This window comes from Fukomys damarensis, unplaced genomic scaffold (assembly GCF_012274545.1).
Source record: "Fukomys damarensis isolate Sample0158 unplaced genomic scaffold, DMR_v1.0_HiC HiC_scaffold_1, whole genome shotgun sequence".
Taxonomy (NCBI): Eukaryota; Metazoa; Chordata; class Mammalia; order Rodentia; family Bathyergidae; genus Fukomys; species Fukomys damarensis.
In genome coordinates, this window is record NW_022900913.1 from 54923909 (window position 1) to 54951034 (window position 27126).

The window sequence follows — 27126 nt, forward strand, 5'->3', positions numbered from 1 at the left end:
ATCAAAAGTGATATCCAAGGTTATCAGATAAAATGAGATTAATCGTAAAAAATTCTCCAACTAAATTAAGACCCTATGAGGAGGTGGGGAAAACGTCTACCTGATGTACCTCCAAGGAAACTTCAGAAAGGACAGAGAACTATCACAGGCCCAGAGATGGGTATATTTAGGTTTTTCAGGCAACTCCGACAAGTCATACACAAAATCCCTCTGCCATGACCTTTTTCTGCTTTGAACTAGCAGATACTATCGTTTTAGGGACGCAGATGAGTCAGAGACCTTCCCTTCTCTTTCTGTATCACTAAATACTTCAAATGGCTTTTCTAGCAACCCGTCCCAGAAAATTTCTTTTCTTCTTAAAAGCCTATCGCTTCCTTCACTCAAGGAACAAAGTAATGAAGGGCCTGGCGAAGCAGCCCCATCTAGGAGCAGCCACCAACCTGCTGGAGAGAGGTAAGAAATAGCGATTTTCCGAGCCAGAAGAGTTCCGCACCACGCTATGGGGGCCGCCATCTTGGAGCGTACCAAGCGGAAGGTCGGCCGGTTACGGAAAGAGGAAGGGGCGGGCGCTCCGGAAATAGACGCTCTTTCTCCCCTCTTCAACTCGGGAAGGTGGTGCGGCCTTGGGCAATATGGCCGCTACGTTTCAGTCCTTGGCGAAAGCTGGGCTGCCAGCTCCTCGGATCTTCCTATTACCCTGGGTGGCGGGGTCATGCCCCACTTGCTGCCGCTGCCCTCTCGGAGGTACCTGCGCACTGAGACCGTGGAGTGAGGGAGAGATGGAAAAGAGTGCTAGTCTCCAGCGGGCATCTCTTTATATAGAGAAGTCGCCCCGTGGCCTGGAGCGCGCTCTTGCTGTGTAGTTGCACGTGAGTGCAGTGGGCTGTCCTAGGGAGCACGGAAGACCCCGTGCCTGGACACTCGAGGACCTCTGGGGCTGGACTTTGGGGCCCTAGTGTTCCCAGGCAGGGGCGTCCGTGCTCTCTGGGGACACTCCTCTCCCTTTGGAGAGCGGAGTTCTTTGACTCCACGAGTTTGCGGTTTTTAAAATCTAGAGGACTGAACGGGTTTCCTCGTCCTCAGAATTATCTTTAACATATTTAGGAAAATGATCAAACTTGAGAATTCTAGTGAGTGATTAAAGTATTTAATACATTGTGTCAGGCGTTATTTTAATGCATTTTAGGTATTTTAATTCCATTCCTCTAAACACCCAGTGAGGGAGGTATTCTTCTCCATTTACAGAGAAGAAACAGACAAGATTAAATCATTTGTCTGAGGTCACAGGGAACTGATAGCTGCAGAATTTGAATAATCACTTCACGGACTACCTTTCATAAATAGAGTTTTTAGTGATATCTTCTTACTGTAGTACCAGAACTCTTCCAGTGGATGATTCTTTGGCCAGGCCTCGTCCATTTTTATCTCTTGAGCAGTCAAGAATCCTAAAGAATGAATAATATTTCCCAAGTTTACTAAGCTGTGATCAGTGATTTCTGATCTATATTTAAGAAACTGAGTTAAAATCTGGAAGGCTGTTACCCATTTCATAAATGACAAGAGTGGGAGTTACAGTGTGCACACTGTTGCTTTTCCATTATGTTGTATGCTGTCCCTTAGATATTTAGTCTTTTTTTTTGAGACACAGTGTCACTATGTAGTTGAGACTAACCTGGAACTCACTATGTGGCCCAGGCTGGTCTCGAACTCACAGGGATCCTCCTGCCTCAGCCTCCTAAGTGCTGGGATTACAGGCATGTACCACCTCACCCGGTCTGCTGTCCCTTAGATAAACCAAATCTAGATGCTTTTTTAGTTGTTTTTCTTTTTTTTTTATTGTCCTTATTATCCCTTAATCAGATGGAAAATGCCTATTTAAATCCTAGCTTCCTGTCAGCCAGTCACCTTACACAGTTAATCGCTAGCTCCTTTCACACACAAAACTTGTTTTGCTGAAGCTTTGCATTTTTTGGTAGCTTGGAGGGTCCCCCCCCCCGCTGGGGTCACTGTCATATTTGTATGCATCTAGATGCATCATTTGTAATAAATGAAGATGAGATCAGTTAATTAAAGGTAATCAAGATCTCTCCAAAGTCAGAATTATTGTACTTTTTTCTTTCACTAATTTCAGCTAAAAGATACCTACTTACAGATAATGTTTTGAAATTAAAGGAATTTCAACATAAGAAGGTGGCTGTTGCATGTAATCTTCCTGGCACCAAAGGTAATAGAATCTTATTTTGTTAATTTTTTTATCTGTCATTCAAATTTTCTCTGCCCCTGTTTATTCTCTCCTTCCATGAACTGTCTCTTAGAATAAGATTGAGAACATTTATTCTTAGTTTCCTAGGCTACCCTTATATTCACCTTTCTCCTTACACTCTACTACTACAAATTCTGCAGCTTTCCCCTTATTCCTTATATCAGAATTACAGAGAAATAGTAAAGCTAGAGTCAATTCTCTTTGAGTATGATTTGAGGACTGTAGCAGGATCACTCAGAGGTTGTTAGAGATGCAGGTGGAAAAGCTTCAGATGTTTCCTACATACTATGTATTTAAGATCTCTGGACGACTGGTTTTCGAGCTTTGATGTAATCCTCAGTGAAAAATATGTTTCACTGCGTATCTATATATAAGTGAAAACTATGTGAATCAAAATAGTGCTATATGTGATGGTGCATTTTGATATATTCTGTGCTAGAAAAGTCCATAGGATCAAAGATTTCTATAAAAACAAATTTATATGAAATCTGAAATTTACCTTGAAAAGTCCAGTGTGAGGCGTGGGATTTAGCTCAGTGGTGTGGCACCTGCCTCGGGAATGCAAGATCATTGAGTTTGATCCCCGGTGCCACAAAAGAAAGAAGAAAGTCCAATGTGTTTGGGGAATGTCAAGGAAACAAAATTAGTAAACTGTCAATAATTGTAGAGGCTAGGTGATGGAGGGTTCATTATATTTCATTATATTGTTTTCTCTATTTTTGAATGTGTTTGAAAATTTTTATTGTAAAAAGCTAAAAACACAAGAATACCACTAACCTACGCTCCATTCCTTTCAGCACGTGAGAAATCTTATTGCATTTATTCCCTCTCCTGCTCCTAGAGTACCTAGCAGTATTTTAAACTCTTTTATAAACACACCCAAGGTTATCCTCTGATACTTTTTGTTTGTCCTTGTTGGCGTTCTTAGCTATAGGCCCTGCCCTCCCTCTCACTGCCAAGTGCTCACAAGCCCCTGAGTAACACATCCTGCCTCCCTTCCCTCTCAGTCCAGGCCTCCAGGAAGCAGTCTTCTTTGCAAGTCAGCTGACGCCACAGCTCTGTACTACACCCCTGGGACACTAAGATGGGCTTTAGGAATGCGCAGATATATTTTTCTTCAGTTTAGTATATTCAGCCTAGAATCACTTTAGTCTCTTCTTTTTACCCCAGATATTTTTGAGTTATGTGACGTTTGTAGTCAGTAGGCCTGTCATTGTCAAGGTGCTATTTCTGCTTGTCATAGTTTTGTCCACATGTTCCAAAAGGCAGTGTCAATCTGTAATCTAGGGCATGTTTTGTCACTTTAAGATGCCACTGTAGCATTCTGTTGTGTACTTAGTGTATTCACACACCCCCACCCCGGCTTCCTGGTTCTTCCTGAATGGACTTCCTTTCTGGACTTCAGTGTGCTTTCTTGCTCCCTTAATCACAGTTCTTCCCTCAACACCTTTCACCCCAATTCTAAAATGAGGATCTTTCCCAAATCCTGAGTGTCCCCATCCTCTGTTTCCCCAACCTTATTCAGCCCTTTTCTTCCTCTACACTTGATTTCTCTACTTCCCCTGAACTTTTATCTATCCTGCCACTCTGACCAATCATAGGTGCTCTAATAGGACTCTAATAGGACAAATTCATTTGTGTGCCACCTCATTTATAATTATTTTCAGATAGCTTTGTATATAATCTTGTCCTGCCAAATATACCTTAAGCTCTTTGTGGACAGGAACCATAATTGTCCTTCCTTGTATCAGAGACACATGCTTCTGAATATGAATCTATAAAAAACAGTCATGGGATTTAAAACAAAATTTACTTCTTTTGACATAGGTTTATTAAGAAGGACCAAGAAGTACAAGATAGGAAGTCATCCCTTTGTGAGCTTTTAGATATTTTTAGTAGACTATATTCTATTAGATTTAACAGGTTATAGGAATGAAAGTTGAGGTCAATAATATCACTGTTATAGTTACTGTGTGGTAGGTCAAGTTCTGAGTGTTTTCCTTATATGATCTCATGTAACTCTTAAGGAAGGTGTCACAATCCTTACTTTATGGGGAATCAAGTCTCATAGACCTGGGTCTCCTCCAGAATATGCAGGTGGAAGAGTCTTGATTTCATCCTAAAACCTTTGACCATTATATGGTTCTGTGAATAAAGCTTTGGAGACCCACTGAATTTATCTTAAACCTAGGAGATCTTTCTTGTAAATCAAGAGCACTGTTAGCTGCAGCTTCTGCAGTGCATTGGGCTACTCTTAGCAGCATTCTTTCAAAATACTGTGCTTTGGAACAAATCCTATAGATATTTCTTGGCAGCTCTTGTACAAGAAGAGCCCTGCTTTCTACAAAGCAGACGCTTGTTTGGTTCTTGCCTTGCATCTCATTCTACATTTTGGTAACATTTCATCCCCTTCATAATGCCATGAAGCAGTGTTTGTTTGGTGTTTGTCCCTGTCATTGATCAGATAGAAAGCCAAAGGAAAGGAAAAAGGGAGCTGTGTGTCCCAGAGCCCCTGAAGTGCCCTGTGCATGAGCCATATTAGGCTTTCTGTCCTCTCTGAAGTTGGTCACTTAACAATTCTAGTCAGCCTGAGTGATAGCCACCGTCCTTTGCTTTCTTCCAGAAACCTATTTTAGAAACTTGGAAGAGAAATTGACCCAGAAGAAACTCATCTTGAAGGACGAGCTGACAACCTTGCTTCATTTGTGTCAGTCCCAAGAGGATGTGGAGCTAGCTAAAAGTGTCATTCACAGGTGAGACACTTCTTAAGATTTTCTCAGCCTTTCTTTCTTCTCACTGTCTTCCTTTCCCACAGTTTAGGAAATTCCAGGGCATGATGCTGGCATCAGCTCATTTCTGCTGAGAATCCTCTTAGCTGTGTCACATAATAGATGGCAGTGTCAGGAGCATTTGCAGAGCAAGTGATCTTATCCCATAGGGCAGTGATGGTGAACCTTTTAGAGCTTTCAGTGATGCAAAAGCCTGCTGCAGCATGCATGCCAAAGGTTTGCCACCACTGCCGTAGAGGAAGCCAGAGAGTGGGGGAAAGGGGCAGCTTCTCTCAAATGTTCTAACACCTTTCTCTAGAGAGCTCCAGAGGGATCATGAGAACCACCTTCATACCTTGAAGGGCAGCATCCTCATTTGACCTAAGACCTCCCCTTAGGCCCTTCTCTGAAAGCCTCTGGTACCTTTTTGCTATCACCCTGGGGACCAGGTTTCCAACACACACACTCTTCTTGGGAAATGAACCAAAACCAAACCATAGCAGGAGGTATACATTTTTTAAAGCTTATCAGTATAAAATAACTGAATATTTTCCAAAAGGATTATGTAATTTACAGTCATATTGTATCAGCAAACCTCCTTTTTTGTATTTCAGCTTCACGATATTAAATCATTAGAGTCCCTCTCACTGATTTTCCTCTTCTCTTTTTTCTACCTATAGCCAATAGATGCTTTTGTTTGTTTTGTCTTGTTTTGTTTTGTTTTATTTTTTTTGGGGGGGACAGGTCTCACTATGTAGTTCAAACTGATCTCGAACTTACTATGTAGCCCAGGCTGGCCTCAAATTCAGTGATCCTCCTATTTCAGCCTCCTGAGTGCTGGTATTACAGGTATGTGCCACCATGCTTGCTGAAAACAGATATTTATAAGAGTGGCAACACATAAAAATTTGGAGCATTCTTTCCATTTGTTTTTATCATAAGGATTCAAAGTATGATTCAGAATTCTTTATTACCACTGACAGCACTCTGTCCAGCTGCTGTCCGTTCCTCCACTTGTGGAGATTGGATCGGTGGGAAGTCCATGGCCTACCCTGCTTGCTCCCTGCCTTCCTGGTGCAGGCATCTTACAGCTGGGATAGGGTAGGAGTCATGAGATGGAATGGAGTGGCTTAGTGGGCCACAGATGGGAAGCAACTTAATCCTCTCAAAATCATGACCAAATGCTTTCATTTGGTTCATAGGGGATGTTAGATCCTTTTTCTAGATTATTTCTTATCAAGAGGTAACTATCTCAGTATCTTTGTAGCACATTTGTTTTGTTTTGAGATGAGGTCTCGGCCTCAAACTGATGATCCTTTACCTTATCCTCCTGAGTAGATGGTATTACGTGTGTCTGCCTTTTTCTTTTCTTTTTTCTTTTTTGCCAATAGTTATTGTTCTTTTTTTTTTTTTTGTTACCGGGGATTGAACTCGGGTCCTTACGCTTGCAAGGCAGGTGGTGGAACCACTGAGATAAATCCCCGGCCCAGTAGTTACTGTTCTAATGTTTATTGGTATGAATTTAATTTTGAATGTGAATACTAGATTGGGAAAACTTTTGTTTTACTTTCTACTGTTTTTACTACAAGTTTCTCATGAAACTATTTACTGAAATATATTTATAGATTTTAAACCCATTTCTCAGTTTGCCATACATTTTATAAGAACTAACATATATTGTAGATTTGTCCTGTCCCGGGCAACCTTTATCTCATTTAATCCTCACAAAAACTTGTTTTGAATTTTGTTTTTGTCTCCATTTTACTGATGAAGAAACTGAGGCATTTGCCTATGGTTATACATATTGTAAATAGAGTGGGGATTCGAACCATCATTTTGAAATCAGAGTATAAAAGTTCTCAATCACTGTACTCTTGTCTTTTACTAATTTAACTCACAAGTGTTATAATGAAGCAGTGAATGCTTATATAATTTCTCTAATTGGATTATGACACATATAAAGCAAGTACAGATCATCCTTCTGTTTGACAATGTAGATGTTTAGAATATACTGATCATAATGTGACTTCACCTGTGCTCAGTTATCTCAGCAAGGGGAAAAACTTTCTGTTTTGTAAAGTCAGACCTTTCCCTCTAGTATTTTAAAGTCATTTACATCATGAAAATCTGATTTACATGTAAGCATAAGGTACCTCTTTGGTCACCATATTGCCCTTGTAGTATCTGTAGCAGAAAGGGTTGATAATTCAAAGTAAACCTGTGTCAGTGATTTATAGTTCCAACTGGCAAACTGGTACCTGTACCTGTACAAATGTCAATGCCACTGCCTTGAAATTAGCTTTTTCTCAAGACTTAAAGATTTCCGAAGGACATTTAATTAGTTTATCTAGGTTGTCACAGCTCACATATGCCTTTCCCTAGGAGTTGTGAAGCAGCGATTACTACAGGTTGTGAAGTGGGCCTGCTGTCCATTACGGGCATTACGCCAGCCTTGAGCACGAAGCATCACCCTCCCTCCCATCATATACTTTCGTTGTTCCCCAGGAGGTGGGGCCCTTTCTGAGGACCCCTGCTTAGTCCTTAACATAGGCTTATGCTCACTCCCAGCCATTGCCACTTAGTTTAAAGAATGATGACAATATTAAGTTTTTCTTCTCCTCTTGCTTTTATTGCCCAGGGCATGTTGGCCTGTTTGTGTATTTGAATATTTTTCTATATTTCTGCACCGCAGGATTCCTCTGATCGTGATTTTATTCAGATCTCCACTTCTCCCCTACCACATTGGAAGTACCTGTTCTTTATTGTGTCCTCCACACCTAGTAGAGTGTACACCGCGACCTGTGTCTGTCGTTCTTGCTGTGCCATACCTTTTTTCTCACTGAATCATTTTGTTACCAGGTACCATGCAGAAAATAGAAATATGACTTTGGGGGAATATAAATTTGGACCAGTTTTCATGAGGCTGTGTTATGAGATGGATCTTGAGGAATCTGCAGTGGAGCTCATCAAAGACCAGGTGATTGTATTCTGATTCCTTCTGTGGATATGATTTCCTCATGCCATGTTTTTGATGATACTAGAAAAGACATCTCTTGGGTTCAATTTTCAGAGAAAGGCTGCTGGGCTGAATGAATGAACTGTTGTTCTCTGCCTTTTTAAAGTTCCTTGGCATCGGTTCATGTGAAGAAGTGTAGGTCTGTGTGTAGAGATGTGCACAGGCGGAGTACCGATGTGATGGTGTCTGCCTGCTATGGATGGATGTGTGCTGACCTGGCATGTACACCTCTTTCAGAATATCTCAGAGGAAAATGCTTTATCACAGGCTGCCATTTCTTTCCCTGTGCTTCACCTTTGCTGGTCAGTAATCAGCAGAGCTCAAGAAGGGGAAATACCTGGAAATGGGATAAGAGAGGCGCAGAGAGAAGGAGACCAAGCAAAGAGTTGTCAAGGTCTCGTTTATTTGCAGGCACAAGCAGTATATAAAGGCAAAAACCACAAATTTGTAAGAGGAAGTGGCTAATCATAAAATGATAAAGGAGAAACATATTGTACAGTAACAGTTATGATGAGATACAGTTGTTATGTAACAGATTAGGTCATTAAATGAGCAAGGCCATTAGTACAGTCATTGGCACGTCTGTGCCAGTGAGGTGATTCAGATGTAAACATGGAGGCGGTTATGTTAGGCTCAAAAACAACTCTGAGAATATGAATATTTGGTCTCCTACACTTTGCTATCTCTTTTTCTATATTTTTCTTTCTGATTGAGGTTTTTATTTCTAAAGTGCTTGTCCATTTTCAAAATGCTTTTGCATATTCAGATTTTCTTTTCCTGAAAAGAAATAACTTATTTTTGGAGTTATTTACTTTGTTGACTTTAGATGTTTTATTTCATTCCCACAGTAAGCCCTGATATGTCCCTATTACTATTTCTACTTTACATATAGAAAACTAGGACCTAGAGACATATAAATTCATGTATGTTCAGAAATATTTGTTAAATTTTGAGGCTACAGCTGGCCACCTTGTACATTTTAGTATATTCAGAAAACTTCGTAATAAGCTAATCAAAGTTGGGCGTGGTGGTTCACACCTGTTATCCCAGCACTTGGGAAGCTGAAGCGGGAGGATCGCTGTGAGTTCGAGACCAGCCTGGGCTACATAGTGAGTTCCAGGTCAGTCTCGACTACATAGTGAGACCCTATTTCAAAAAACGAAACAAAACCAAACAAAAAAAACCCCACAAGCTAATCGATCTCTCTTTTGTATAGAGTGTTCTGTATGTGGTAGAACTCTTCACTCCAGGCTTGTCCCTCCTCAAGGACATCAGTGCATTATTACAAAGATGGCCATTATATGTTAATAAGCACAGAATAATTAGTTTCAGAGTAGTACTGATAGTTTGATCTTATTTTTTTCTTAAAAAAATATATATAATTACATTTTAGCATATTACGTATTAAAAACCAGAAGACTAAACTGAGTACCTTTAATGTTAGAATTACTAAAAATTCTTCTTTTTAATCCTGTGATTGTACTAAGATATGGTAAAAGTATTCCCTTAATAGCTCTAACTTCTAACTAATCTGTATTATTTTTTCATTAGCATTTACGAGGTTTCTTCTCAGACTCCACATCATTCAGTATTTTGATGGATATGTTGTTTATCAAGGGCAATTATGAAGGTAAGTACTACAACCTATGGTTGATGAAACATTTTACTGTCTTTGGTGGTATCTCTATTAGGGAAAAAGTGGGCTATGCAAAAATGATCTTTAGGTTTTTGATGAGGGACTGAACAACAGAGTCCTTACTCTTTAAATTTGAACATAACACATCGTATGGCATGTCTTGAAGTAAAACCTCAGATTTTCTTATGCTAAAATCAGAGCAGGCTTTAAAATACTATATTTGTTCTTCCTACATGACCTGGTTATTTAGTTAACTGCTAAATGACTTTGAGAAATAGCTTTTTAGTAAATGGTGCTAAATATGTCAGGAGTTTGGAACCAGCAGTTGGGGAACCCTGGCCTTGCCATAATGCATTTAACATCACTGGCCCTCTCCTCTCTTTGGCAGGTGCATTGGAAGTGTTGATAGAGATGAAAAACCAGGATGTAAAATTTACCCAAGATACATATGTCCTTGCTTTTGCAATTTGCTACAAGCTGGTAAGTCTATTGCTTCCTTACTTTCAGGGCAGGTGGGTAGCGTTTAAGAGAAATTTTTTTCTGTCTCTCTCCAATTAAAATTCAGTTCCTCTCAAGTCTGTTTTCCATCTGGTGCAATTTTAAACGTATTCATTTTTAGAAAGCTCAAGTTAGCCTTGTCTGACAGATTTTTCATGGTAAAAGCAGTTTAGCATCTTTCACCCTTCTCTGCTGATTGTGTTGATGGTGAGAACAAGAGATAGCATGTCTGCTTTACGCTGTGCTCTAGAGTTCCTGCACACTGGACTCCACTAGATCTATCTGTTTCCCTCCCCTTGTAAAATCACACCATTCTTCTCAGGCAAATTACAAGACTACACTCATCTGTTAGGTCCTTCAACTGAAGCTGCAGTGACATTACCTCCCGAAAATATCCCTTGTTTGTGCTGTTGCATCACATACCTGTTGTTACAACTCTGCCCAACTGTTGTACTTAGATTCCATCCTTCCCACTGGAGGGTTCTACAGTACCTACTACTATTTAGTAAATGTCTATAATGTTACAATGAACTCTTGGTGGACAAAGACCATGTCTTACAAGTCCTTACGTTATTACTATGCCAGAGTTATTTCTTTCACATAGAAACTGTTCCTTTAATATTTGTCAAGTGAGTAAAAGTTAAATGACTAAAGTTCAATAGCTACTCATTCATACCATTTAAATTCATACCTGGATAACTGAAAATGAAGGCGCCTCAGCCATTGTAGAAGAGAATGGACCATTGAAAAATTCCCCTAAAGAGGGTAGCAGTACCAGCTTTCCAAATCAAGAGGGGAAGCTGGGTTACAATGGAACCAAAATGGAACTGGAAATTGAGAAACTTGAAGTCTAGTCTCAATTTAGTATTAACTGGCTTATTTAGTTTTGATCTGATCACTTAACTTGTTTATAAAATGAGATAGCTGGATTTGGGGGTCAGTGAACTTTTCTGTGAAGGCCAATAGTAAATGTTTTAGGCTTTTGGACTCACAGACAGTTTCTACCACATACAATCTCTGTCACATAGTCTTTGTTTTTGTTTTTATAAGCTTCAAAAATGTAAAGACCATTCTTCAATGTAGGTTGGATTTGGCCCTTGCGGTATAGTTTGCAGACCACTGGATTGGACCATTCTTTCCAATCACACCACTGTTATGACTTTGTCTAGAAGGCCAACAAAATACACACTAGAGCATTGGTTATTCAACATTGTGACCCCCCAGTTTTCTGGGCTGCCCAGGGATGTCTCCCTAGTATAAGCTGATGTGGGGAGAATTTAATTCTGCTGCTTAACAAGGTTCAGAGGACTTTTCTTCCCTCTGTCCAAGAACAACTTACTTCGCTCTGTGGAAATAAGTTGAAATACTGAGCTTGTCAGCCAGGACAGATTCCAGGTCCATTCTGGGAACTTCCCCTTCATGTCAAATTGAGACTCTGAGGAGTGAGTGGTGAGCTGTGTCATGATGGATAGATGCGGAGGCACAGTTGGCACTGCTTGTCCCCTGCAATGTACACAGAGGAAGAGACTTTGTTTTACTGTTGCTGTCTTGCTGGTTCATACATCACTCACATTCTTGGAGGACTTGTTGTGTTTTAGGTTTCTGTTTTCATGAGGTTCTTTCATAATTTATGTTCAAACTAATCTTTTACATTCCAGAGCTTGTGTATAGAAACTAGCCTACCCAAATCCAAAGAGACCTAAGTGTTTGCAAGTAAAAAATGCCCCGTGTCAGAAAATGTTGCATTGGCTTCAAAAATAAAATTATTTTAGATTGGACTGTTAACAGAGAGGTGACCAAGTCACTAGGAACTAGTGTATAGAAGGGGCTTAATCTTTGAAATGGTTTGAGGTAAGCTCTGGGAAATTCTTACAAAAGTCTAAAATGGCATTATTAATCATTTTATTGAAAAAAAGGTTCATGGCATTTATTGAACAATCTTGTCTCCTCACAGAATAGCCCAGAATCTTTTAAAATCTGTACTACATTAAGAGAAGATGCCCTAGTCAAAGGAGACATTATTTCCAAGAGAGCATCCTGTTTTGCTGTGGCGTTAGCTCTGAATCAGGTAAACCTTTGGTGTGCATGGAAATGAATTAAAAGCAAGCAGGTGTTTACTACATTCATTTGTCCTTGCTTTTGCGTGTATCACAAAGGAAAAGTCCCCAGAAAGAAAGCAGTGCCTTTGTTACCATGGCAACCTATATCTCTCCCTGTGCCTGCAAAGAATATTTTTATTTACAGTTGAGGATCTAACATGTATTTCTACTTAGAATGGGTTGGCCAAAATCCTGTGAAAAATCATAGGGAGGCTGCACTCTTGAGAGAAATTTCTTAGGTAATTAAAGTAAAAATTGCAAATAATGTTTTCTGTGCCAGTTCTCGAGAGCATTTTAATACTCTTCAGAGCTGAATTCCCTTCATATGAATGATGGCTCCTGGATCAGTCCATCATTAGAAGGAAGTTTCATAGATAGACCTAACTATTACTTGAATAAGGCAGCTGAGCCCAGAGAGAAGGGCAGCTCTCTGAGGCCATGCCTGCATGAAGGACAAATTGCTAGAGCCTTGGAACAAACAGTCCCTTAAAGGGCTCCTTTTCAATGTCCTCTGTCAAGGCCTAAAAAAATATGAAATACTGTACATGTTTACTATGTAATAAAAGCAAATGTTCTGATAGAAAAATACTAACCACGTTATTTATTATTTATTTGGCTGGTAAAATGTGGCTGGAGAATACTTCATTATGACTAATTACAAATAAGATTATTAGAGTGGTCCATTTCCATAACTGGTAGGAAAAGTTCTTAAAGGACAAAGACTTCAGAGGATACACACTTAGCAGACCTCCACTGGGCTGCTGTTATTTTTCTAAGTTCCTGAGCTTCCTTCTCAGTCCAGGGGAATTACTTTGTCCTCTTAATCTGTCAACAGCTGAGTGAGATGAATTAGTCTTTTCTAGGGTACATTTCCATTTCCTTTTGTAGCTGTTGTAGTTTTTCCTTTGTGTGTGCATAAGCACAGACAGATTATCATTCTGTCATGTTTGTAAATCTCTCACTTTAGTGAGAGTGCTGTTCTTGTGTTTGACGCTTTTGTCCTGAATTCAACCTTATGTAATATTAATAGCTCCACCTTTGTTTTTATTTCTCTTTGTTTGGATTAGGTTTGTATTTGCCTGTTGCACATGTCTTCTTATCCTTTTATTCTCTCTCTTTCTTTTTTTCGTGGTATCCTTTTATTTTCTTTTCAGTATCCAGCAGATAGACTGATGTGTTATCCTTTTATTCTAATTTTTTTTTAATTCTCAATCTTTTAAAATTATTTTATTAGGTTTATGTTTAGGTCACTTGACACATTGCATCAATTTCAGATTTGCTTTATGCTAGTTTTCTTGACATAACCCATTTATATTAATATGACATGTAGATGATCTTTTATTTTATTTAATGTTTTTTAGTTTTATAACTTTAAAAACATGTCATGTGGGTTTTTTATGGTTTGTGCTTTTGCCCTAGTGATTACTTTAAAATTGAAATTTTGTTTAACTTTCAGTTGTGTCCAATCTGTGACCGGTGGTTTGGACTTGCCTGTGTTACAATGAAGAATATTTTTTAGAAAGGGAAGTTTTGTTATTTATGTACATTAACTATATTCTATAGTCTATAGTTTATATGTGGCTCAAGATAATTCTTCACAGTACAGCCAGGTAAGCCAGAACACAGGTTGGCAATGCCTTTTCCTTTGGCAGTACTTATTATTTCCAGACTATAAGTAGTGGAGAGATATGTGTATTTTCTCCCTAATTTTCTTCCTTTATCATCTAATTTTAATTGATATGTTATTTTTCATGGTGTTTGTTTTTCTCTTAAATATTCTCAACAGCCTTAAATGATATTTTTTGACCCACAAGTAATAAAGATGAGGAAATGAACATTCTTTAGTTTATCTTCTTTTCCCTTTTCTTCTTTTGGCTAGTAGTATCATTTATTACTTGTGTAGGTATGTAACATTTTCACTGTCTTCTATAATCATATCGCCCATATTCATTCTGATCCTTTTGTGTATAAATAGGCCCATTGTTTACTGCTAGTTGTTTACTGCTGTTTTCTAGTCTTCTCCGTGTTTTCTGGTAAATTCTCCAGGGCAACAATATTCCTTAAGTTCTTGATATTTAAAATTATTTTACCTTTTGATTTTGTACTTGAGCAACAATTTTGGAAATCTTGAAACTACAGATAATAAAATTTTGAGATGACACTTCTTTTGTGGAGGTTTTTTTTAAAGGTGCTGATTTTCTGAGGGCAGCCTGATTTTCTTCCTCACACTTCTAATTGATGAAATTTTGTTGATTTTTCTCATTGGTATCCTCCATATCCATAGGAACACTTTTGTATTGGGTTTCCTTGTCTTCCAGTTATTTTCTTATTTATGTTTTACTGGGTTCCTTTCCTGTATTTTTGTTTTGTTTTGTTTTGTTTTCCTGTTTTATGATTTTTAAAAGTTAGTATCTTTGGAGTTCATGTGTTATTTATTTTTGGATTATTCATTCAAAAATATAAATTCATTATTGAAAAATGTAAAATCCTCTAGAGCAGCTATTTATAGGAAATTCATGTCAGAGGGCTTTGGTCTAAATTAGCAGATTTTCTCTTTGTATAACAACTTTATATGATTTGTAGGCTTTTGCCTGCAAGTACGCACAGATTTATTTTTCCCTAGCCAGTGAGAATAGGCACTGAAGTGGTGTTCAGTGAACAATTTCTAGAGCTACTGTAGGGACATACTGCTTCCTACAAATATGGCTCATCTCTGGACAACCTCGTCTAATGTCTACTCTGCCACATAAATTCAGAAATTCCCCTTGCTAGTCCTAAGCTCTGCTGTCATCACTATAAACCAGGATTTACGTTTTGTACCTACTGAGAACCTCTGAGAACTATTTATGGGCTTTTCTTGAGATTCACAACACCATCCTTCTCTGACTGCCTTCCCCTGAATGTACCCAGCTTTGGCTCCAGTGTCTCTGTCAATGCTTCTACCTCCTGAGCTTTGAGGCTTCCTTGTTCCAGTGATAGCAAAGATGGATTTGAATGTCTGTTTCTCATTTCCTGTTTTTCTTAAAAACTGACTCCACTAGTATAAGGGGAAATGCCAACTTAATCCTTTCCTCCAAAAACTGGACTTGGACAGGTTGTTAAAACACAGGATAAGGTGCCACTAAATGAAGCATTCTATGGCATGTTTATTTTTAATTACTAAAAATTTCTTTGTCAATTTCAGAAGCTTGGGGCCCTGTGAATAGGAATTTCCTGCCTTTTCAAAATGACCTTCACAACAGCAGACTAATGTTCATGTGCTTTGGGGTATGACTTTTTTTTTTTCTTCTAGAATGAAGTGGCCAAAGCTGTGTCCATATTTTCTCAAATCATGAATCCAGTGAGCATTGCCTGCACTAATTTAAATGTAAGTAACTTCTTTAGGGTTAAAAGTAAGACTTAAATGTTGTTAAGTGTCTTCAGTTTTTGTCTGGATGCGCTGACTTGATCTCCCAAGGTCTTCATTCATTTCAAAAGAACAGCTCTTAAGCTCCTCAATGTGAACATTGCAGAATCACTCTTGTGATGGGTGTCAACACAGCCATTGCTTCCAGGAATTTATTAATGGGTGAGAAAGGTAGATATGCGTGGATATAAGACATAGCTAAGCGCTGAAGATAAGAGGCCTAGCTAGAAAGGTTGTATGTGGAGAGAGAATGAGGGCATGGAGTTAGACTCACCAGACTCCTTTCTGAGCCTTGAGAGAAACCTACATGCTAATTGCATCCCACCTATGGCGGCTTACTTGTATCATTGTGATCAGTGAACTAATAGACGTTGGGTGCATTAAGTGGTACCTGACATGTGGTACGCATGCAATAGATGATAGCTATTTTCATTCGTATTACGCTCTAGGCTGTTGCGGCCCCTCAACCCTGCTGACTTACTCAGACTACAAGTGACCCGTGTGACTTGTTTAGGACCTTGTCTGAATCACCAAGGGACTGCAGTCATTCTATTAAGATATGCAAAACCATAGTTTTTAACACTAAAAGACAAAGCAAAAGTATTCCTCCCATATAAACTGGATTTCCTTCCATGTAAAATTTAAAACATCCTGTTACTACTCCCAGATTTTGAGTCATAAGTTACCTAAACCTTCCTAGACCAGAGGAAAAAATGATCGTGTTATTAAAGACACCAGAGCCCCCCACACACAGCCAGCCCATCAAGGCCTGTCTTATGTCCTGAGCGCAGTGGGGCTATGGGGAGTTGTACAAGTAAAGTCCCTAATTTCCAACTACTTCCCATGTCCTAAAAACAGTCAAGGAGTTGAGATGAGAAAGACAGTTTCACAAGACAGAAGTGTGTAGATACTGGTGTGCTGTGAACTAGGATAACAGATCCCAGGCAGTGAAGCAGAACATTCTAAATGTTCTAAACAGAACATCTGATAAATGTTTGCCAATATTTATAGTATTTCTTTGATATGAGATAAGTTAAATAAAAAGGAGTATTCTTTTGTAACAAATCCAATAAATAGGAATTAATTATAAAACAGCAAGCTTCTGAGAAAGAATAGTAATGCTTCAAGGCAACGCTTTTTAGTTCTGCCTCTCGTAATATCCTCCAGTGTTAGCCCCACTTCAGTGCCCAGTGACTTTCTGGAGAAAGACTATATAAGGTCTTACGGTAAACTTTGGAGAAATGAGGTCAGGTGAGAAATCTGAGATCAGAATACGTTAGATTGGGCCTTGTATTTACTTTTCAGAATGCTTCCACATGAAGGAAAAATTAGCCCGAGGAACCAAAAATACAGAGACAATAATATCAAAGAACCTGAGGAGGGAGAGAAGTGCTTGGGATGGAAGCAGCTACTAGAAAAATGCCTATAAAGTGACTGCAGTTTGTAAGAATATGAGCCTCGCTGGGCGTGGTAGCGCACGCCTGTAATCCCAGCACTCAGGAGGCTGAGGCAGGAGATTGCTGTGAGTTGGAGACCAGCCTGGGCTACATAGTGAGTTCCAGGTCAGTCTCAACTACATAGTGAGACCCTGTCTCAAAAATCCAAAAAAAAAAGAGTATGAGCCTAGAGGAGGGATGTGTGGTGACTCTGTCAGCCCAGATTCACTGTGTACACTTGCTGAGGGATCTCATGTGAGCTGACAGCTGCCAAAGAAAGGAAAGAAAGAGGACTCCAAAGTGAGTTTCTAAGGCATTCATATGAAGCAGAGGAAGCATTAGAGAAGAGAGGGAGCAGTTACATCTGTGTAGCTGTAGAAGAGGGCTGAGCACCCCACCTGGCATTGTCCCTACAGATCACCCTGTTTAGGGCTAAGGCCAAGGAAAAGCTACAGGTGCCAACAGAGGAGCAGCCTGAAATCTCAAGCTCAGGCAGGTCTGGGAGTCTAGGGCTCCATGGCAAAGGTCTGGAGTCCAGAAACTTAGATCATTTGAGCCATTGATAACTAGAGAGCCTAGTCTTCCAGGAAATGCTTTATGTCCTTTGTTGTCTCTGCTTCCCACAAGATAGGGGCAGCTCTGGTATCCAAGTCCTTGCTTCTGAGAGAGAGAGTAGCCAGAAGATGTGTTGATTTCATGATAGGATGGGAGTAGAATTGCTGGGATCAGCAAGAGACTCTTCCACGAAAGCCAGAGCTAGCCAAGTGGTTCATCAGAAAGGAAAGAAATCCTGAAGAGCATGGGGAGAAGTCCAGGAAATAGCTCAGTAGTAGCCTTTCATGGCACTGAAATAAGGTGGTGGTGAGAAATTAAAGAAAGAGATGGCAGATTTTCATTGAGTTTAGCTGTGGTACTGGTCTAGAGGTAGTCTATATTCTTTAGTTCATTTTATAGAATCCTGTCAGAACAGTATCCCTCTGTGGTCCTGATATGTAAACTAAGATTCAAGGGGTATGTAAATTACCCAAGTTCACACTGCTCAGTGAATAACAGAACTGGGATTTTTAACCCAGACAACTGACTGCAAAGCACAGGGTTTCCTTCCTCTCCAAAGAGATGAGACCCACAGAGGTGACAAGGGAAGTCCCCCCTTGTCCAGTGCTAGGACTAGCTGCTCCTCCTAGATAATAATAAGAACATGGTACTAGATGTTTGAAAACCTGATCCTTACCAATGCATGCGGTCCACTTGCATGGATTTAGTTTCCTCAGCTCTCTCGGTCCTGGCCTCTCTCACAGTTGTTAAGAGAATCTATAAATGGTTTTTACTGTTGGTTTTCAAATGCGAAAATGCTTTGGTAGAAATAAACAATGAGCTTGCTGAGAGTAAAGTTGTCCATTCCCAGTAGGAGGAAAAATAGAACACAGTAAAGAGCACAGACTCGCCTGCCAGAGTCCATGGGCCCCTGGGCTCTGAACTGGGAGGAAAGTTGCCTCATACACATGGTGGAATGGGGACAGTTCAGGCAAGGACCACATAAGGAACCTTGAATTGATGTTGAATATGAATCCTCTTCACGAATGCAGTCACAGAATCATCCACTGTTAGGAAACTTAAAGATACTTTTATTGCTTAAAGAATTCTCACTTGAAAAAGTTTTAAATGTCCTGTCTAAATTTCTAAATTGCAATATGAGCCAGTCTCATCATTTCCAAGGGTGATGAAAAAGAGATGGTTGCTGTTGTCAAGTTTAATAATCCTTCAGGTGTTGGGTCTTTTATTAGAGCAGTTTTTAAAAAGTGACGTAGCAAGCCTTAGCTTCTCCAAGATCATCGTCACTTGGAATCCCTTAAGGGAATTTGTTAACTATTAAGAAATGGAAACCTGACAGGTAGGTAGGCTGACAAGTCAATATTAACAGATAAAATGAAATTTTCTCTCTCTGATTTACATTAAAAACTAAAACTGCCTTATACTAAAATCTTTTGATTCTGCCAGTTGGAATTTGAACTCACCTAATTTCCCCCCTACTGAATTGTCTTTTCATCAAAATTATCCCCACTGTGTAGAGGGCCTGGTTTCCTATTTTCCCAGCTAATATTCACTACATAGGACATTAATTCAGCAGGCGATCCAGTTGACTCTGTCCTTTCAGTCTGAATTTAAACTCATCAATCTCAAAGAACTATAGTTTCTCTTCAGTAGTGCTACTCAACAGCAAAGGATTAATTTCCACTTCCAAATATATCTGAAAGTAGCAGACATGAACAGGGTAACTTTCTACTGAACTCTATTGAATTCTGATCCTTTCTCTAGAACTCTGGCACGTCTTCAAATGTTTTCCATTTTGGAATTGCATTTATTTTGTAAGAGAATTGGAAAGTGGTTAGTTTTGCTGCTTTTGTCATTTATTAACACAAGTGAATATTTTAATATCCCTTTCTCCTATTCATAAGGTCACCCTAAAATGTTGTTTCCTATGCTACACAGGTACAAAAGGAGATAAGACTTTTTTCGCATACATTTCTGACAGTGCCTCATTCTTAATTATATTTCGTTCAATAAGTATACACTCCAAAATACAAGAGCATGTGCAAACTAGAGGCTTTATTTTTCTTCCCTGTAGAAAACCAGAGGTGGTCAGTCGTGGTGTGGCATTCCATGTTATCGGAAACCCAGCTCTCTCTCTGTTTCTACTGCTGTCCTAAGCAGGTGACTTCCATCTATTACATCCCTGATCCACAAGAAGTAGGAAAAGTGGGAGAGGACAAAAAAACTTCATCTTTTTTTAAAGGTGCTTTCCCAGGTATCTCATCCAGCAACTTTTACTTACATGTTATTAGCCAGAACTTCATCTGGTGACCACACCAAATTGCAAAGAAACCTGAGAAATATAATTGAATTCCACACATGGCAGTTATGAGTTAAATTTCAGGAGTTCTTAGGGCAAGGAATAAGGGGACACTGGGTATGGTGTCTGTTGTATTATGGTGATCCAATATAGCAAACTTAAAAAGACAGTAGAAGAAGCAAGCAATGTGAATGTCTGCATGCTCAGGGCTGCTGTTCTTTTTCTTGGTCAAATGTATTCAGAGACTTGTTGTCATGTTCCGAGGCCTCAGAAAATCAGAGGGGCAGGAAGTATGGGTTCCCTGAATAGATTTTCTTGCCAAAATGTTCCGTATTCCTTGCTGATTCAATTTCCCTGGTCTTTTGTTTGAAATCTATAATATTAAAGCAGCGTGCTGTACTGTTTTAGTTTCCTTGACTGTAACCTGCAATTTGAGACAAGCCCCTAGCTGTCGCACATTCACTGTCTCTTTCAGCCCTAGGTACTTCTTGTGCATTGCTCTTCGTCAGTGTATTCTAACTGAACCTTATCCTTGAAATCCCTACTGAATCTCAGGTAGGTGCTGGAGGCAGGAAGAGAAGTTATGAAGACTTAGGAAAAACATTGAAATCTTTCAGGAGCACATCCTTTCCAGCACAGGGCTCCCGGGTTTATACTTATTAGTTGCTAGAGACCCATACTCTCCTCATCATGTTGAGGGTTTGGTTCAGCTGTGTGTCAGGAACTGGAGACACAGTATTCAATATAGTAAGCTTGTCCTAGCCCAGGAGAAGACAGACTACTGCCACACAAATTGGGACTGGTTTTTATTAACCAGAGTGTTAGGAACTTGAAAGGTTGGAAATTTTACCCTACTTGCACGCTAAGACATAGCCTGCTCTAGTTTCTTAGATGCTGGGGAAGTGAGTGCACACTAGACTTGAGGCACAGTGACAGTTTATTCCAGCAATAGCAGTAGCTGAAGTATGGCATTTTTCTATCCGTTTCCTGATCTCCAGTCCCTGTGGTGTGAAGTAAGGAGGTTTCTATACCTTTTGTATACGAAGGTTGCATTTTAGGAGAGGAACCCTGAGCTTAGGGAACTCAAATCTCTTACAGTAGGCAGTGAGCATGCCTACTCCTTGCTCCATGCCCTTAAATCTCCAGAACTGTGAGGTAAACTCTTCATAAGTAGCTTGCCTCAGTTATGTTGTTGTGGTGATAAAAAAAAAAACAGACCAATACACTGCTGAACTACCGGTGTTTTTAGTGGAAGAATAGTGAGAGAACATAACTCAATATAAAAAAGGAAACTCTTCCAGTAGAACTTCCTTTCATAAGGAGCAAGAGCATTGAAATGTTTATACAGTTTAATTTAGTAATTTCACTTGTCTGAATCGTCTGATTTTTTTAATGTATACACATTGGTCAGTATAATAAAATGTATATTTTCATGATTATAACTTGTTAAAATTACTTTTCTTTTCTGTAATATTTGTCATATGTTATGAAGAATTACTCATAGTAACTGCAAAAGGCAGGCTCAAATTTTGGGGAAAATTAATATATTTGGAACATTATAAACTGGTGAACAATAGTTGGTGAATTCTCAATTATTCTCATTTTCTTTAAACCTTTTTCTGTGTTTCAGATTGTATTGGTGAATATTAGTAATGGGTGGGAGTGTGTTCCTTTTTTCTTGCGTTAACTCTGCCACTCTGTTGGAAGGTAATGGTGTCATTTTGAAAGCATGGTACCACACCCATTTGAAAATTATTTGATATAGTGTAAATAGGAGGTGCTCATTGAGATTTCAGCCAATTTCTGCTCTGCCTGCAGTAGCCTGGTGCCTGCAGCTTCCTAACAACAAATTCAACCATTTGCCAATTTTAGGAAATGGTTTGGTTTTCATCTCGTCTGAATCCAGAGAAGATAGGAGGAGGGCATTCATAATTTTGTTTGTTGAATAGCTCCTTTGTGCTGGTATCTTATTTTACATTCACAGTAACACAGTAGTGTGGGCCCTGAACATATTTTCCTTTTTTTACGAATGAGGAAATTTAAAATCAGAGAGATTGAGTGCCTTGCCCAGAATCACATAGATGGTAATTGGCAGTGTTGGGATTTCACCCCAAATATCCAGACTCCAAGATTCATGCTATCTTCATCATTGCTCTTAAGCAAATTTTGCAGTTGTGGTGTTCTAATTAATTGGCTTTTTGTTCATTTTGTTTTTTTCCTTAGTACCAGGGATTGAACTCAGTACCTTGCATTTGCAAGGCAGGCACAGTGCTACTGAGCTAAATCCCTGGCCCATGATTAATTCTTGGAAAGCACGTTTTGGCTGGTTAAGCTTACATTCCAAGTGCAGTACTCTTTTGAACCTGTACAGGTGAATGGATTGGGAAATGGCATCAAAGCAGAGTGGGCGCCTATCAGTGTTGGCTAATCTAACTAGGTACATTTGCCAACTTGAAATACTGGCTCAGTCTTGTTTTTGCGTCTTTCTTCTTTTTACTCAGATCATGATCCATATTCAGTCAAATATGTTGGAAACCCTAATAGAGATACTGCAAGGTGCTGCAGAAGGAAATTTGTCTAAATTTGTGATAAGACACAAATTCTCCAATGAAGTGGTGAGTGTGCAAGTGTGAAAGGGCTTCTTAAGATCCTCCACCTGATTATAACATCCCCTTTAATGAGATTGTCAGATATGTAAACCTCTCTGTTCCTGTTTCAGACTTTCATGTGAGTGCAGACATTTTTTTCTTCCAACAGAGTATATATATCTCCCATGAACTTCTGTGAACACTTTTTCCATTTACATAGCTCTTTTACCTGCACTGTTTTCGTGGGCCTGGCTGTCCCTTTCCTTTGGGATGACCTTTTTCCTTCCCTGCAATGCCTCCAGTACCTTTACCCTACGTCTCACTCTCAATTAGTGACCTGGGAAAGATAGATGTCATCAGAAGAGAATGGTGCCACACTGTCAGCCTCTAGCTCCTTCCCGTAACCATGGAGACAGTGCAGCTCTGCAGCCAGCCTCTCCCAACTCCAGCAACATTGTCTTAATATGAGCAAGGGTGAGCATCTTTACAAATGTTTGAAGGCCATTCACAATTCTTTTTTAGTGAACTCTATCTCTTACATCTCATTTACAAATGAGGAAATTTTTCTTTAGAGATATTGGTACTTTTCTCACAATTTTCAAATTGTAATCCCAGCACTTGGGAGGCTGAGGCAGGAGGATCATCATGAGTTCGAGGCTACCCTGGGCTATATATAGTGAGGTCATGGCCCTGTTTCACATAGCTAGACCTGTTTTAAAAAAGCAAAAAACAAAAAGAGCTCTTTATATATTAGGGTTCAGTAGCTGTTTGTGTGATTAAAATTTAAGGTATTTTCTTCCAGCTTGTTTGCCCTTTGATTTTGTCATGTTTCTGCCATATCAAAAAAGTTTTTAAAAATTTCATGCCGTCAGATTTATCACTCTCCTTTATTGACTTGTATTTTGACTAAGATAAAAGTTTTTCCACCCTAAGGATATAAAATAACTCAGTAATATTTATATTGAGTACTTGTGTCATTTCATTTTAAAAATTTAATGTCTTGTCCGTTTGAAATTTATTTTGGGGTTTGTCATTTAAGAAAAATAAAACTTTATTGTTTTTCATTGGCTATCTACTTAACCTACCACCATTTTTTAGAAAAGTTTGTTTACAATGAATGATAATGAGATGCTTACCTTTGCCCTCAACCACACAGATTTTCACATTTTACTCATTCACAGGAAGGACTGCTGTGCCCCTGTTAAAAAAAAAGTAACTGCTGCACATAGTGCTGTGGATCACTATGTGTGGACCATTTTAATATGTTCTTAAGTGAGAAAAGCAAGATGAAAATCTGTTGCTGCGAGAAGGGGGAATGTAGATACATATTTGTGTTCACACAGTCATATGCCACATAATGACATTTTGGTCAGCACCTGACCACGTACATGACAGTGGTCCCATAGATCATATTACCCAGTGACGTACATCGAACCATCTTGGTTTGTCTAAGTACACTCTGACATGTGTACAGTGATGAAGTGGCCTGATGACACATCTCTGAGATTATATCCTCATCATTAAATGACACATAACTCTATGTAGATTTAGAGTTTTGGAAATCAGTAGATGGAAATGCCAGAATTTAATCAAAACAGAATGGAAATGTGACTTCCCTCAGGGTACTTCATTTGTGTCTTTGATTTTGTAACAATGAATTGAATTGAACAATGAAATGAATTGATTTATAGGTAAACGAATTGATTCACACAACTCAGTAGCTTTTGAGCCAGTTCTAAAGGTAAGTGTGAGTCTGCACGTGGATTCTGATACTGTAAAACTCTGCATTTTACAAATGCTGAATTTAATGTTTATTCCAAGAGTTACTAAAGATATGTTATGTGTGGAGTCGAATATAAGCTGTCATAGGTACTATCAGACCACGAGAGGAGTATTGAAAAGAATTGTTGAGTTTTCTCCAGTACTGTTACTGAAACATTAGCTGTTTCTTCATTGATTTCCTTTTTAAAATTAAGTTAACAAAGAATACGGTACATTCTCTTTTCTGCATAAATGGTAGCATGGTTCTCATGATACTATTGAATATTTCTGAAGTGATAGGACTGATACAGTATATGCAGCTAGATCAAAGCTCCCTCTAGCTTGGCATGTTCTCTTCTTTTGGAATCCACATGTACATTAAATCAGTTCACCTTGAATAGCTTAAAGAAACAAGCTATTCTTTAAGAGCTTAAGCTGCTTATCTGAAGACTCGGGAGCTTTTGTTTGAAAGGAAGATGTGCAGACTGACAAATAGAATTATTATTCATTTAGATGATGACTAAAGGATTTTTAGGAACCTTGAATCCCTTAAGTTTTATTTAAAAATGTTACGTTGTATGTTTAATAAGAACTGAACTAAGTAAAACGTTGATTTTATTCAGAAAGTAGTTTTGCATATTAATTCTGAGCTCATTTGTGTGTATACTTGCTATTTATGGTCTGATTAGGCCCCTCCTCTATGCTCCTGGCCTGTGCATCCAACAGCATCCTCCAGATATCCTCCTAGATGTTTTGCGGTGTCTCAATCATACCAGAACAGCTCTTGATTTTCTCCTTCCAATTTGACCCTCCCTGACTTCCCCGTCTCAATAAATGGTATCACCCATCATCAAGATGCTAAAGCCCAAGTTGGGGACATTAAATGCTTTTAGTTTAAACTTCAAAAAACCCCTCACATATAGCAACTACTCCATCATTTCTGTATACTTCCCAGTCTAAACTACCATCTTTTCTTTTCTGGGCTACAGTGGGGTCTCTGGAATAGTGTGAACATTCCTGTACCCTCCAATTTATTCACTTAAATGCTTTTAAACCTAAATCATATCCCATTTTAGACTTTGATGGGTTTTAGGACCAATTCCAAAAAATTGTCACAGGCTATGTCTAAAACCCTGTGTAATTTAGCCGCACCTCCTACTCTAATCATTACATTGATCAAAGTCAATTCAATTGATATTTGGCCTTTCCCTGGTGTGCTGCACTGTAGAGTAGATGCCATTTTAACTCTCTTCACAGAATATTGGGTATGGTTTTCAAATATTGATTCTGAATTTTTTGTGTAGCTTATGGAATCTTTTAAAGTTATCCATGCTTATAGTACCCAGTACCCTGGTTTTCATTATTTTAAGTGTTTATTTATTACTATTTATTTTTACACATGTCTAACTCTGTTTAGAGCATAGAAAGGATAACAAAGGTACCTTGCATAGGTGTGGTAGGTGATTGCTCTTACTTGTTTTCCAGCTGGCCAAAGTGAAGGAAAAAGTGAAGGATGTGCCCGCACTTGTGGCCAGATATGAGGAGATCTATGGGAAACTGCATATACATGGCCAGGTGACTTCTTACACTCTGGATGCTCTGCTCTGCTACACCCCCAGGAACAAGAATTCTCATACTTCACTACTAAACAGGAGGAAATTCAGCCAACGGACCTTTCAGCCCCTCAACAAATCCCTATTGGTCGAGTAACCCTATTTTCAACTTTCTTCTGGATCTGAGGGGTCTGCTTCAAGTGAACTGTTGGCTTCTCTAAGAAGTCAGGTATCTTACTTCAGTGGATGTTATGCTAACACTTGGTCTCCCTATGTCCTGAGTTCATGAATGGTGGCATGCTGGCCATGGAAGTTTCCTTGTTGTCCAGCTATGAAGGTCTGGATTAAGCAAAGAAAGCTCAGCTCCCTCAAAGTCAGTCTTCCCCTGTGTCACTCTTGGGGAAGGAGTATGATTTGAGTCTTCAATGCAGCTTATAGTACCTGAATAGAGTCCAGTGAACATCATCAAGAATGAACTACACCTGAAGTGTGATCTTCCCTGTTTTTCAAGGGAATGATTGTTGTAATAAATACCCTTGCTGATTTTAGGAGCTCCAAAACCCTGTCCTACCATGTTGGGAAACAGCCAAGGATTTTCTTACTGCTCTACTGTCATTTAATTCTCTCACCCTGAATAGAATACTCGAGCCCCTGTTTTTCCATCTGCAAATAGTAGTGCCTATGTTTGTTGGCATAATGACTTGAAATGAACCTTCAAGTGTTCTCAAAAACATGAGCAATAAAAAGGTACCTGAACAGCTTCTTGAGAATGTGTTTCTTTACTGTACAAACAAAACCATCAGCTTTTGGAACATCAGTTCTAAACATCTTATCAAAGCCAAATTTTAATGATTTCTGTGCTGATCATGGGTATACCATGTGCTTTTCAAAAATGAACACTAATAACCATGTGATGCTTAGTTCTATGTATGGATCATAAATATTTGGTCCTGTGGTTCATCTCATTTGTTAATAATTTTATCTTCTTGGATTCCTTATTTAAAAACAGCAACAGAAATTTGTGTCATGAGAGCAAGTCAAAGCTTCCTCATACTCAGAATGATTCGAAATACAGCAGCTGATGAATTATACATAAGTGGTCCCCAATGTGCAGAAAATACAGACTGACCCTACTTCATTGTGCCTTGTTTCTGAAGGCCCAGAGGGATGTTAAGCCCAGCAGCACCCATCAGGAATGCTGCAGACTCTCCAGTGCTACTTCCAGTGTGAAGCCTGTTCACCTTATTGTTA

At 39.1% G+C, this 27126-nt stretch overlaps 2 protein-coding genes across 6 annotated transcripts in view; one reads left to right on the forward strand and one right to left on the reverse strand.

Annotated features, from left to right (window-relative positions):
• Mrps27 (mitochondrial ribosomal protein S27) overlaps window positions 1-670 on the reverse strand; it is a 101528-nt gene extending 100858 nt beyond the window's left edge. For both annotated transcript variants that reach the window (XM_010637329.3, XM_010637328.3), the window contains exon 1: window positions 441-670. In XM_010637329.3, the coding sequence (XP_010635631.1) occupies window positions 441-513 (73 nt within the window). In that variant the 5' untranslated portion in view covers window positions 514-670. The remainder of the gene's footprint in view (window positions 1-440) is intronic.
• Window positions 609-26630, forward strand: Ptcd2 (pentatricopeptide repeat domain 2). 4 transcript variants are annotated; one of them, XM_010637326.2, is made up of 10 exons: window positions 609-744; window positions 2132-2224; window positions 4887-5016; window positions 7891-8008; window positions 9599-9677; window positions 10072-10163; window positions 12136-12249; window positions 15573-15647; window positions 22475-22588; window positions 25808-26630. In XM_010637326.2, the coding sequence occupies exons 1-10, from the start codon at window positions 633-635 to the stop codon at window positions 26030-26032; spliced, it is 1152 nt and encodes a 383-aa protein (XP_010635628.1). In that variant the 5' UTR covers window positions 609-632; the 3' UTR covers window positions 26033-26630. The 4 variants fall into 4 exon arrangements, with proteins under 4 accessions (XP_010635628.1, XP_019064994.1, XP_033617232.1 ...); XM_010637327.3 differs by having other exon boundaries at window positions 672-744; window positions 2173-2224; XM_019209449.2 differs by lacking the exon at window positions 22475-22588.
• The last annotated feature ends 496 nt before the right edge of the window (window positions 26631-27126 follow it).